The 13,509-nt window shown below is 30.8% G+C and overlaps 4 protein-coding genes across 4 annotated transcripts, besides 8 other annotated features; all 4 read right to left on the bottom strand.

Annotated features, from left to right (window-relative positions):
* Positions 1-737: a mobile genetic element.
* Positions 738-3,259: 2,522 nt separating this feature from the next.
* On the bottom strand, positions 3,260-3,622 carry TVAGG3_0016210 (DDE endonuclease family; the record flags this gene model as incomplete). Its single annotated transcript, XM_001291618.1, has 1 exon — positions 3,260-3,622. One exon carries the CDS (start codon positions 3,620-3,622, stop codon positions 3,260-3,262), a length of 363 nt encoding a protein of 120 aa, XP_001291619.1.
* Positions 3,623-3,982: 360 nt separating this feature from the next.
* TVAGG3_0016200 (uncharacterized protein) lies at positions 3,983-4,321 on the bottom strand (the record flags this gene model as incomplete). Its single annotated transcript, XM_051221087.1, has 1 exon — positions 3,983-4,321. The coding sequence occupies one exon, from the start codon at positions 4,319-4,321 to the stop codon at positions 3,983-3,985; it is 339 nt and encodes a 112-aa protein (XP_051106073.1).
* A 1,200-nt stretch (positions 4,322-5,521) lies between these two features.
* Positions 5,522-5,559: a mobile genetic element.
* Positions 5,522-5,559: a terminal%2Cinverted (terminal inverted repeat of Banshee-A3 transposon ID:TVAGG3_0016190).
* A 601-nt stretch (positions 5,560-6,160) lies between these two features.
* Positions 6,161-7,144: a mobile genetic element.
* A 758-nt stretch (positions 7,145-7,902) lies between these two features.
* Positions 7,903-7,939: a mobile genetic element.
* Positions 7,903-7,939: a terminal%2Cinverted (terminal inverted repeat of Banshee-A3 transposon ID:TVAGG3_0016170).
* A 687-nt stretch (positions 7,940-8,626) lies between these two features.
* Positions 8,627-8,660: a terminal%2Cinverted (terminal inverted repeat of MuDR-4N1_TV transposon ID:TVAGG3_0016160).
* Positions 8,627-9,644: a mobile genetic element.
* A 2,522-nt stretch (positions 9,645-12,166) lies between these two features.
* On the bottom strand, positions 12,167-12,529 carry TVAGG3_0016150 (DDE endonuclease family; the record flags this gene model as incomplete). The annotated part of the gene is made up of 1 exon (XM_051220038.1): positions 12,167-12,529. One exon carries the CDS (start codon positions 12,527-12,529, stop codon positions 12,167-12,169), a length of 363 nt encoding a protein of 120 aa, XP_051105024.1.
* Positions 12,530-12,889: 360 nt separating this feature from the next.
* Positions 12,890-13,228, bottom strand: TVAGG3_0016140 (uncharacterized protein; the record flags this gene model as incomplete). Its single annotated transcript, XM_051220037.1, has 1 exon — positions 12,890-13,228. One exon carries the CDS (start codon positions 13,226-13,228, stop codon positions 12,890-12,892), a length of 339 nt encoding a protein of 112 aa, XP_051105023.1.
* Positions 13,229-13,509: the final 281 nt, after the last annotated feature.

Genomic DNA, 13,509 nt, shown 5'->3' with positions numbered 1-13,509 from the left:
GCTGATCAAAGATTCGGCGAAGCCATTCTTCGTCTCAGGAGCCCCAAGGCTCCCAATCATTACGAAAGGGAGCCTCAGGGCTCCTGAGAATCCATCAGCAGAGGCCTTTTCATTTGGCCTCTGCTGATCAAAGATTCGGCGAAGCCATTCTTCGTCTCAGGAGCCCCAAGGCTCCCAATCATTACGAAAGGGAGCCTCAGGGCTCCTGAGAATCCATCAGTAGAGGCCTTTTCATTTGGCCTCTGCTGATCAAAGATTCGGCGAAGCCATTCTTCGTCTCAGGAGCCCCAAGGCTCCCAATCATTACGAAAGGGAGCCTCAGGGCTCCTGAGAAACCTCTTTGAGAAGGTTTTCTTTAAGAAAACCTTCTCAAAGATGATTGTCAGCATTCACTCAAAATCTACCAAGAGTTTCAAAGTTTCAAATCTATCTGAAATGAAGCTTTGAATCTCTTGTATATCTAATTGTAGAGGTACCTTTTCAAAATGTCTTCTATTGATTAAATTTAATCAGTAAAAGTCATTTTGAAAAGGTACATCTCTATAATTGCTATTGAGCATTCACTCTTGGAACCTTGGAGCTCTTGTGTAGTGCATGAAAACTCCAAGATTCTAGAATAAAACATATATCATAGACATAATTTCTTCAAATATAATTTAAGGTTATTTTTTAAAAAATTAGAACAGCGTAATTTAAGGTTATTGAAAAGTGACACTTGACAAATTTATCCCGCACTCTTCAAAAATAAGGAAATTTTGATAAATATCCTCATCGCTATTATCATAAAAGATTCAATATCCCTTTCGATATTTAATGACAAATTTGAAAAGGTGTTTGAAATTCTTTCGGATTTTGTTGAATTTAACCCAAAATTTATTATTAATTGTTTACAAGAAATTTTATTTAACTCTTCTTGTAAAGAAAACTTTGCCAATATTTTGAATGCATTTGAAAATTCCGAGCTTAGAATATATTTGGATGAATGCGAAGATGAAATCGATCCTGAAATTTTTGACTCTCTCAAAAATATGTATTCAATTTTAAATGAATCTAATTCTCATCAATAATAACATATGAATAAAAAATAAATGGATTTAATTTTTTTTATCAGTTTCAATAGATTACAGTTATTTTTATTTTCTACAATATCTCATTACCAAATCGTTTTAACTCTTTGTATATCAAAGAATAATAATAAGTGACCTGTAATAACCATACTCATAATGGATTAGACCTCAAATTATTTAAAATGTCAATTCAATATTATTAAATTACAATTTCTTTTATTCTAATAGATTTTAACTAGCCAATCATGATTACAAATATTGTAGCCTTCATTAACTCATAATATCGAAGAATATAACTTATATTCATGGACAATTTGTGATTAATTTCCAATAATATATAAAACCGACTCAAATTAATCATGTTGGCATTAGCGCGCATCGATGCTCAATCTACCTGTAGTATTATAAGCTTATATTCCTATTTTTCAGCATTAAAATTGTGAATTACGTAATTTTGTCATAGTTTTACGTAATTTTAATTTTTTTTGATAAGAAAAAAATGACTTTAAGAAAAAACGAGATCACTCATAATCTTTTTCTCAGAAAACTGCAGAGTATACAACAAATGTACTCAAACGTGCATTAAGCACAATACCTGGTCCCCATTTCGCTCTATGGACCGATAATGGTACAAAAAATAAAGAAAAATTGCAAAAACGTTCCCACTTTTTGAGAGGGATGTTTTGCAAAATAATTTTATGGACATCTCTGGAAAGTTTCATTTCAGTTTGATAATATATCCAACACCTATATAGAAGAGCCTTGCTGATTTGACCTGAAAGAGCGAAAGTTAGTTTTTTGATTTGAAAACCCTGCAATTTAATATTGTTAAGGACTCAATGTAGAAATATGATATAATATCATGTAGAGATCAATCATCTTCCAAAAATCTTCTATGTATGAAAGAAAAAAATTTGCAAAACGTACCTCTCAAGAAGTGGGAACGTTTTGCACACTCTCGAAAATAAAACACAATTTCATTAATTATTATGCGAAAGGGGAATTGAACATATTTTTATTCAACCAGATAATCCTCAGGCCAACAGATTTCGCAAAGAGAATTTCCCCAAACAGTAAGATTTTTCAAAAAAAAGAAATATAATGCGAAGAATTAAGATTAATCACCGAAAAAACAACTGATTTTACTTACTTTAATGATTTTGAAGATATGCAAATTATCAGGAAGAAAGCTCAATATAACAAATAAAATAATATTCTAATTTGCAAGAATGGGTTTAATGACTACGCACAAATACATAGCCTCATACATATCAACAAAGGTCTTGGGTCTCCGAGGTTCTCAATTTCATCAGAAACCGCTATATGATAACCAAGCTTACTCAGATCTACACATAAATACATAGCCTCATACATATCAACAAAGGTCTCTCTACTCTTAAGTTCCAATTCCCAAAATTTTATTTTTATATTTATTGGCAAAAGGTAAAAGTTCCAAATTATCGTATCGTTAATTTTTAATTTGCTTTCAAATTATATTTTTTGTACTTACGTTCAATTTTTATTTTTAATAAATTATTTATATTAAAATTTCGAAATATTCATAAATACATTCAATTCATATAATAATAGTCAATATCATCGTTTTGAGAAGATCAGATCCTACACAAAAACCATGGAGAGGATTGTATTTTCAATGTATGCCTCTGGTCGAGCACTAAAAGCAAAAGCTAGACAGTTTTTAACCTGTATAATAAAAATGTATCATATATCTTTTTGGAAAATAAAAACAAATTTTTATTTATTCAATATTATATAAAAAGGTGTTGATATTGCAGGTTTTTCAGTATGTTTTCCATCCCAATAAAACTCAATATTAATCGATATATCTGAAAAATACGAGGTGTCAAAGTGGTGAATTTCACCTCACTTCGTTTTGCTCCATTAAATTGACTCAATTTCATCCCTTTGCTGAGAATTTTTGTATTTGGAGGATAATAATCTAAATAATTCGAAATATTTGTTACAATAACTATCAGTGCTTGATTTAATGTTTGAATTTGATTGCTTCAAATTGCGCAATTTTAAGTAATTCGGCGTCAGATGTTAATTTTTTGCAAGAAGAATTAAATATATATGTGGGATTTGGTATTGCGTTTGATGTTTTGTTTGTTAATTCGTTGGATAAGGCTTTATCTGGGTTCCACGGATGAATACCATACTGATGCATTGACTTAATCACAAGCATCAATTAAAATTCTTACAATTTTTAACCTTGGTTTTGGGGTATTTGATAAATTATCTTGCTCATATGTGTAAAGCGGAACATATTTTAACCTGTTATTCTTTGATCTCAAAGATGCTGCACATCCTACATCAAATAACTGGAGAACTACTGTGCAGTAAGCTGGAAATGTCAAGAGTTCAATTCTGAAGAGACTCAAAAGTTTGCAAGTAAAATAACTTACTCGGCTGATATGATTATCACCGAATACGATATTATGCTGAGCTGCTGTGATAGCATCAAGACTTGAGCGATATCTCTGGATTTCGATAATAAAAGTTAAATTAAAGATATCCCATATCTTCTTTGTCATCCATCCATAAGATTGTCCTGTAAGGAATGCTCTCACGGAGCGGAGTTCCTGTGAACAATTTTATATTCCTGGAACAATAATAAATGGTTTCATCCGGTATCCTTCAGAATTATATGGGAAGATACTAGTAACAAGCACAAATTCATGCTCTTCTTTGGTTAAAGGAGGGTTGCTTTCAGTGCAGATAACTTTGTAACGCTTTGATGAAGCAGAGATGTTTCATAAATACTCCACTTATTCCATGGATCAATTCCTGCCGTATACTGAAATTAATGTAAGAAGTTAGCAACTGTTGCTGTGTTACAGTACTTTGCTCGTTTTTCCTCATTTTCTTTTGAGCTTTTGATCTCAATGTTGAGATCAGAGCAAACTCTGTTTAACCATGATCTTGAGGGGAGATATACTTCTAGCGAAGTAAACAATTCTTTTTCCTCTTGTTGGAAATTCGTCTGGATGAACAAGGCCAGCTAGATATAAAGCTCTGCTGTATCTATACTCCAGTAATTCGTAGGCAATCTGATAAGCTTCGATTACCTTTTCACATGCAAGACCTTTTGCTCTTTGATTGATTTCACCATAAAAATCAAGTAATTCGACCTCTGAAAGATACGATGGTTCTCCACCATTACATGTGGTTGTCCATACATTTTCCGCAATTGTATGTCGCAACTCTGCAGTTATTGAATCATCGCGTTCCATGTGAAATTCATCTTTGTTATCAGTGTAGCACTTTTTGTTTAGTCTTCTTTTGAAGATTTTACGTTGAATACGAGACAAAACTGCTTTTTCTCAATGAAGTTTACATTTGGCTTTAATGTAATTAAGACTTTTCATGTCACTTTTTGTAAAGTTCATTTTCGGTACGGAACAAATGCATATATTAATGCATTAATTCTAAATGTAATAAATTTTGTATCTTTGAAAATTTCAAAGTTAAAAAAAATTGGACTAATATTATTCGTCTTCAAATGTACTATGCAAATTAAAGTTTTTGGGCTATGGATTCTGTGGGATAAGATTATTGAAATTTTGGATGTTCCTCGAATTGGCCAGAGATTCGAGTGTCAATGCCTTGTTCCATAACATAGTAATTGTGTTTGTGACTGAGCATATTTTTTTCTAAAATATAGAGATTAAAATTGTAAAAATCTTCATTTAAGGAGTTCCTGTTAAATGATTGTGACTTGATTATATTTGTGTCGTTTTTGGTAGTCTCTTTATTCGATTTTGATGAATTTATGTTCGAAATTCGGTATTTAACTAATAAGATTCAGAGTAAAACACTGGAAATCGGATATTCTCTATGCCAATGAACTGGACAATCTGTGTGTTTGGGAGGTGAAATTCCAAATTTTTTTGAAATCCCGAAAATGAAGATCAACCCTTTATTTTTGATTAAGATATTTTACAATTTCAGATTTTTTTGAATACTTTTGATTCGGTTTTGTTAAAAGCATATCAGCTAACTTGTTTTAAAAATCACATATTTTTATGTGGTAAGACGAAATGATGGAAGTGAGGCATATCTCAATATTTTCACCAGATCTTCAGGCATTTAGCATGGATATATAATTGTTATCATGATTTGTATTTAGTAATATTATTTAATCCAACTTATCAAAGCTAAACAAGATAAGAAATGCGTTTTAATTTTTTTTTCAAACAAAATTGAACAAAAAATACACTTAGAAGATATATTTCTTTAAGTTATTTATAGTAATGGAAATAATATGGTATATCTATCATTAACATATAAGCAGATCATACCTCTCTTGTGCCATGCAATTATGAATTAAGAATTTTGTAAATTCAACTGTATATAATAATCTTTTAATTGAAAAACATCATCAGACCAAGAGATGTTAATCATGTGCATCTAATATAATTGTTTTTGTCTAGTGTTGAAAACAGAAATTCATCAAAAGTGACACCTCAGAAAAGCTATAATATTGAATTTTTGGAACTTTTGATAGAGCACGTTTTTAAATATTAATTAAAGTAAATGTATATTTTGTAAAGATTCTTTTTAATAAAAAATAAAATTTTGAAGAAGAACACAAAATCTTCTGAAAAATAATATCACATAAACTCATATTATTTTCTAATATATAACTATTTTATATAAAAATCAAATTCAATGATCTTAAAAGCGAAGGATAAACCTCAAAATTTACGAATATAATGAGTGGGAATATAATGCTTATCTATCATAAAACCATATGAAATATCAATTTTTGCTTTACGCCTAATTTTTGACGACAATTAGCAAAAAATGTTAAATGTTAACACTCAGTCCATTTGAATATGAAAAATAAAATTGACTTTGATTAAATGTTTTTATTTATCATGCAATTCTTCTTGCGACCAAAGATTTGAATAAAATTTCAAAAAATAAGATAGCTTAAAAATAATATACGGTAGTGTTTACTAATAGATGAATAGTATATAAATTCTATTAAAATGGATTTGATCCAAAAAGATATATAAAATTTGATCATAAATAAAATTGTTTAGAAGTCATTTAAAATGATGTAATTATTCAAATTTTGCTAAAACCCATTCCTCTTTGATATATAACTCCCATTTTTGCATTTCTGGCTCGTACCAAAATTTTGAAACTTCGAATAATTCGTTAGGAGTGTAATTACTATTCGTTTTTGGATTAATATCGAGAGATAAATGTGGTGTATTGTTGTATTTTTCAATGAACTGCTGAACTGAGTCCTTGATTTGTTGAATATCATCCAACTCGTCTGGCAAAAACTTTTCTAAGCTTGGCCACAGGCGCTCCACCTTGCCGTTCTGTCTTGGCATATACGGCAAGGTGTGCTTCCAAACTATTCCGTTTTCCTGCATAACCTGGCCGAATTCACCGCGGTTTTCACCGCCGTTATCGGTCCAGATGCAGTAAGGGATAAACTCCTCTAAAAGTTTTCTTAAAATATTCGCTGTTGAGTTGGAAGACTTGTTTTTCAATAATTTAGTTTTGAGAACTTTACGTGTCATATCATTCAATATGGCAAAGAATGGAAAAGAAACATTACCGTGAGGGTAATGAATATCGCAGTGCCATATCAAATTCTTTGATATGGCACGATATTTGGTAGGTGGATCTGCTGGTTTGTAATCTCTTTTTGAAGATAAACCTGATTCCATCATAAATTTTTCCACTTGATGAGGCTTTATTTTTTGTAAATTGTCAAAAATTTGATCTTTTGTCAAATCTTCTATATTTTCAAATTCTTTTGCAATTTCTTCTTTTTCTTTCTCACAATCGGGATTTTGAACAATATTTTGAAACCTTTTAATCAATAAATAAGTTTTTGAAATTCCTCCTTTATATTGTGAAACACAAGAATTAATTAATTGTTTTTGTTCAAATGTTGGTGGATTTGGTTTTCTGCCGCGACTAACTTTTGGTAATTCGATTTCTTGAAGTTGAAATGCTCTTCTTATTGTATTTTCGGCAACATTCAATTTAATTTTACCATTTTCCATTCAACTTCCTTTCCCACACTTTTGTAATATTCACCTTCTTCTATTCTTCTTTTAGCTTCAAATAGCCATTCTCTGTTTATAGATTTGGCATATCATAAAAGTGGTCCTTCTTTTGTGATATAGATTCAAATTTGAATGTGGATGATAAATAAAAATCAAAAATAATTGTTATAATTTAAATGAAGAAGTAATTTAAAACGATTTTATTTATGATCAAATTTTATATATCTTTTTTGGATCAAATCCATTTTAATAGAATTTATATACTATTCATCTATTTAGTAAACACTACCGTATATTATTTTTAAGCTATCTTATTTTTTGAAATTTTATTCAAATCTTTGGTCGCAAGAAGAATTGCATGATAAATAAAAACATTTAATCAAAGTCAATTTTATTTTTCATATTCAAATGGACTTAGTGTTAACATTTAACATTTTTTGCTAATTGTCGTCAAAAATTAGGCGTAAAGCAAAAAATTGATATTTCATATGGTTTTATGATAGATAAGCATTATATTCCCACTCATTATATTCGTAAATTTTGAGGTTTATCCTTCGCTTTTAAGATCATTGAATTTGATTTTTATATAAAATAGTTATATATTAGAAAATAATATGAGTTTATGTGATATTATTTTTCAGAAGATTTCATTCTATATGCCTATGAAAAGTACTCTCAAAACTAACTTTTTCCTAATTATAATTAAATCTAGAATATTGTATTATGCTTAGTGTTATTTCATTTTTCTCATTCAATTTAGAATTTACAAATGTCAAAAATTGAGAGCTGTCACTTTTGATGAATTTCTGTTTATTACATAGCATTAATAAAAAAATCATTTGTTCTGATTAATATTTATCCAATAATAATATATATTCATTTTTGAATTTAATTAGCTTTTTTAAAGCTTAATATTTAATAATATTATTATTCAACATTCTTAATAAAATAAGATATATGCTTTATGTCTAATATATGTTTTGTAGAAATTTCGAGGAAATATCAAGGTTTCAACATCACTTCACTTCCACCATTTCGTCTTACGAAAGTTTAATTGTATGATTAAATACTTGGGCCATTCTAATATTTCATCTTTTTGAAATCGATTTTGCTCAATAGGATATGTATTAAAATATTTTTCCAATGCATCCAATAAATTATCCGTGCCATTTATTGATATATCAAGAAAGTCGTTTTGTTTTGTTTCTATCGGGGTAATACGATGTGAAAAGTGACAAAAATATACTATGATTTATATTTCATTGTATATAATAAAGTCGAGAAGGGAGTCCTAACCTTAAGAAAGGGCTCTCTTCTCGACTTTCTGCTGCAATCTCACTCGAATTGCGCGTATATACTGCTTCTTTCATTAGAAGTAGTATATACGCGCAACAATATGCCATGGCAAGTGCACTTGTCGCCACTTTTAATGTTTCTCAAATGCAATGCGGGAAGGAGTGGCAATATAGTACTTGGGTAGTTGTGGAGTTATGTGTTAGGAGAGGGAACAGGACAAATTTGCCACACGGCACTTTTTTTTAAAAAAAATTAATGGAGCGGAGCGATACTCTGCTGCAGGAGCCCCAAGGCTCCCAATCATTACGAAAGGGAGCCTCAGGGCTCCTGAGAATCCATCAGCAGAGGCCTTTTCATTTGGCCTCTGCTGATCAAAGATTCGGCGAAGCCATTCTTCGTCTCAGGAGCCCCAAGGCTCCCAATCATTACGAAAGGGAGCCTCAGGGCTCCTGAGAATCCATCAGTAGAGGCCTTTTCATTTGGCCTCTGCTGATCAAAGATTCGGCGAAGCCATTCTTCGTCTCAGGAGCCCCAAGGCTCCCAATCATTACGAAAGGGAGCCTCAGGGCTCCTGAGAATCCATCAGTAGAGGCCTTTTCATTTGGCCTCTGCTGATCAAAGATTCGGCGAAGCCATTCTTCGTCTCAGGAGCCCCAAGGCTCCCAATCATTACGAAAGGGAGCCTCAGGGCTCCTGAGAATCCATCAGTAGAGGCCTTTTCATTTGGCCTCTGCTGATCAAAGATTCGGCGAAGCCATTCTTCGTCTCAGGAGCCCCAAGGCTCCCAATCATTACGAAAGGGAGCCTCAGGGCTCCTGAGAAACCTCTTTGAGAAGGTTTTCTTTAAGAAAACCTTCTCAAAGATGATTGTCAGCATTCACTCAAAATCTACCAAGAGTTTCAAAGTTTCAAATCTATCTGAAATGAAGCTTTGAATCTCTTGTATATCTAATTGTAGAGGTACCTTTTCAAAATGTCTTCTATTGATTAAATTTAATCAGTAAAAGTCATTTTGAAAAGGTACATCTCTATAATTGCTATTGAGCATTCACTCTTGGAACCTTGGAGCTCTTGTGTAGTGCATGAAAACTCCAAGATTCTAGAATAAAACATATATCATAGACATAATTTCTTCAAATATAATTTAAGGTTATTTTTTAAAAAATTAGAACAGCGTAATTTAAGGTTATTGAAAAGTGACACTTGACAAATTTATCCCGCACTCTTCAAAAATAAGGAAATTTTGATAAATATCCTCATCGCTATTATCATAAAAGATTCAATATCCCTTTCGATATTTAATGACAAATTTGAAAAGGTGTTTGAAATTCTTTCGGATTTTGTTGAATTTAACCCAAAATTTATTATTAATTGTTTACAAGAAATTTTATTTAACTCTTCTTGTAAAGAAAACTTTGCCAATATTTTGAATGCATTTGAAAATTCCGAGCTTAGAATATATTTGGATGAATGCGAAGATGAAATCGATCCTGAAATTTTTGACTCTCTCAAAAATATGTATTCAATTTTAAATGAATCTAATTCTCATCAATAATAACATATGAATAAAAAATAAATGGATTTAATTTTTTTTATCAGTTTCAATAGATTACAGTTATTTTTATTTTCTACAATATCTCATTACCAAATCGTTTTAACTCTTTGTATATCAAAGAATAATAATAAGTGACCTGTAATAACCATACTCATAATGGATTAGACCTCAAATTATTTAAAATGTCAATTCAATATTATTAAATTACAATTTCTTTTATTCTAATAGATTTTAACTAGCCAATCATGATTACAAATATTGTAGCCTTCATTAACTCATAATATCGAAGAATATAACTTATATTCATGGACAATTTGTGATTAATTTCCAATAATATATAAAACCGACTCAAATTAATCATGTTGGCATTAGCGCGCATCGATGCTCAATCTACCTGTAGTATTATAAGCTTATATTCCTATTTTTCAGCATTAAAATTGTGAATTACGTAATTTTGTCATAGTTTTACGTAATTTTAATTTTTTTTGATAAGAAAAAAATGACTTTAAGAAAAAACGAGATCACTCATAATCTTTTTCTCAGAAAACTGCAGAGTATACAACAAATGTACTCAAACGTGCATTAAGCACAATACCTGGTCCCCATTTCGCTCTATGGACCGATAATGGTACAAAAAATAAAGAAAAATTGCAAAAACGTTCCCACTTTTTGAGAGGGATGTTTTGCAAAATAATTTTATGGACATCTCTGGAAAGTTTCATTTCAGTTTGATAATATATCCAACACCTATATAGAAGAGCCTTGCTGATTTGACCTGAAAGAGCGAAAGTTAGTTTTTTGATTTGAAAACCCTGCAATTTAATATTGTTAAGGACTCAATGTAGAAATATGATATAATATCATGTAGAGATCAATCATCTTCCAAAAATCTTCTATGTATGAAAGAAAAAAATTTGCAAAACGTACCTCTCAAGAAGTGGGAACGTTTTGCACACTCTCGAAAATAAAACACAATTTCATTAATTATTATGCGAAAGGGGAATTGAACATATTTTTATTCAACCAGATAATCCTCAGGCCAACAGATTTCGCAAAGAGAATTTCCCCAAACAGTAAGATTTTTCAAAAAAAAGAAATATAATGCGAAGAATTAAGATTAATCACCGAAAAAACAACTGATTTTACTTACTTTAATGATTTTGAAGATATGCAAATTATCAGGAAGAAAGCTCAATATAACAAATAAAATAATATTCTAATTTGCAAGAATGGGTTTAATGACTACGCACAAATACATAGCCTCATACATATCAACAAAGGTCTTGGGTCTCCGAGGTTCTCAATTTCATCAGAAACCGCTATATGATAACCAAGCTTACTCAGATCTACACATAAATACATAGCCTCATACATATCAACAAAGGTCTCTCTACTCTTAAGTTCCAATTCCCAAAATTTTATTTTTATATTTATTGGCAAAAGGTAAAAGTTCCAAATTATCGTATCGTTAATTTTTAATTTGCTTTCAAATTATATTTTTTGTACTTACGTTCAATTTTTATTTTTAATAAATTATTTATATTAAAATTTCGAAATATTCATAAATACATTCAATTCATATAATAATAGTCAATATCATCGTTTTGAGAAGATCAGATCCTACACAAAAACCATGGAGAGGATTGTATTTTCAATGTATGCCTCTGGTCGAGCACTAAAAGCAAAAGCTAGACAGTTTTTAACCTGTATAATAAAAATGTATCATATATCTTTTTGGAAAATAAAAACAAATTTTTATTTATTCAATATTATATAAAAAGGTGTTGATATTGCAGGTTTTTCAGTATGTTTTCCATCCCAATAAAACTCAATATTAATCGATATATCTGAAAAATACGAGGTGTCAAAGTGGTGAATTTCACCTCACTTCGTTTTGCTCCATTAAATTGACTCAATTTCATCCCTTTGCTGAGAATTTTTGTATTTGGAGGATAATAATCTAAATAATTCGAAATATTTGTTACAATAACTATCAGTGCTTGATTTAATGTTTGAATTTGATTGCTTCAAATTGCGCAATTTTAAGTAATTCGGCGTCAGATGTTAATTTTTTGCAAGAAGAATTAAATATATATGTGGGATTTGGTATTGCGTTTGATGTTTTGTTTGTTAATTCGTTGGATAAGGCTTTATCTGGGTTCCACGGATGAATACCATACTGATGCATTGACTTAATCACAAGCATCAATTAAAATTCTTACAATTTTTAACCTTGGTTTTGGGGTATTTGATAAATTATCTTGCTCATATGTGTAAAGCGGAACATATTTTAACCTGTTATTCTTTGATCTCAAAGATGCTGCACATCCTACATCAAATAACTGGAGAACTACTGTGCAGTAAGCTGGAAATGTCAAGAGTTCAATTCTGAAGAGACTCAAAAGTTTGCAAGTAAAATAACTTACTCGGCTGATATGATTATCACCGAATACGATATTATGCTGAGCTGCTGTGATAGCATCAAGACTTGAGCGATATCTCTGGATTTCGATAATAAAAGTTAAATTAAAGATATCCCATATCTTCTTTGTCATCCATCCATAAGATTGTCCTGTAAGGAATGCTCTCACGGAGCGGAGTTCCTGTGAACAATTTTATATTCCTGGAACAATAATAAATGGTTTCATCCGGTATCCTTCAGAATTATATGGGAAGATACTAGTAACAAGCACAAATTCATGCTCTTCTTTGGTTAAAGGAGGGTTGCTTTCAGTGCAGATAACTTTGTAACGCTTTGATGAAGCAGAGATGTTTCATAAATACTCCACTTATTCCATGGATCAATTCCTGCCGTATACTGAAATTAATGTAAGAAGTTAGCAACTGTTGCTGTGTTACAGTACTTTGCTCGTTTTTCCTCATTTTCTTTTGAGCTTTTGATCTCAATGTTGAGATCAGAGCAAACTCTGTTTAACCATGATCTTGAGGGGAGATATACTTCTAGCGAAGTAAACAATTCTTTTTCCTCTTGTTGGAAATTCGTCTGGATGAACAAGGCCAGCTAGATATAAAGCTCTGCTGTATCTATACTCCAGTAATTCGTAGGCAATCTGATAAGCTTCGATTACCTTTTCACATGCAAGACCTTTTGCTCTTTGATTGATTTCACCATAAAAATCAAGTAATTCGACCTCTGAAAGATACGATGGTTCTCCACCATTACATGTGGTTGTCCATACATTTTCCGCAATTGTATGTCGCAACTCTGCAGTTATTGAATCATCGCGTTCCATGTGAAATTCATCTTTGTTATCAGTGTAGCACTTTTTGTTTAGTCTTCTTTTGAAGATTTTACGTTGAATACGAGACAAAACTGCTTTTTCTCAATGAAGTTTACATTTGGCTTTAATGTAATTAAGACTTTTCATGTCACTTTTTGTAAAGTTCATTTTCGGTACGGAACAAATGCATATATTAATGCATTAATTCTAAATGTAATAAATTTTGTATCTTTGAAAATTTCAAAGTTAAAAAAAATTGGACTAATATTATTCGTCTTCAAATGTACTATGCA

Source organism: Trichomonas vaginalis, chromosome IV (genome assembly GCF_026262505.1).
Source record: "Trichomonas vaginalis G3 chromosome IV, whole genome shotgun sequence".
NCBI classification, from domain to species: Eukaryota; Parabasalia; order Trichomonadida; family Trichomonadidae; genus Trichomonas; species Trichomonas vaginalis.
This window is presented reverse-complemented; position numbering and strand designations above follow the sequence as displayed.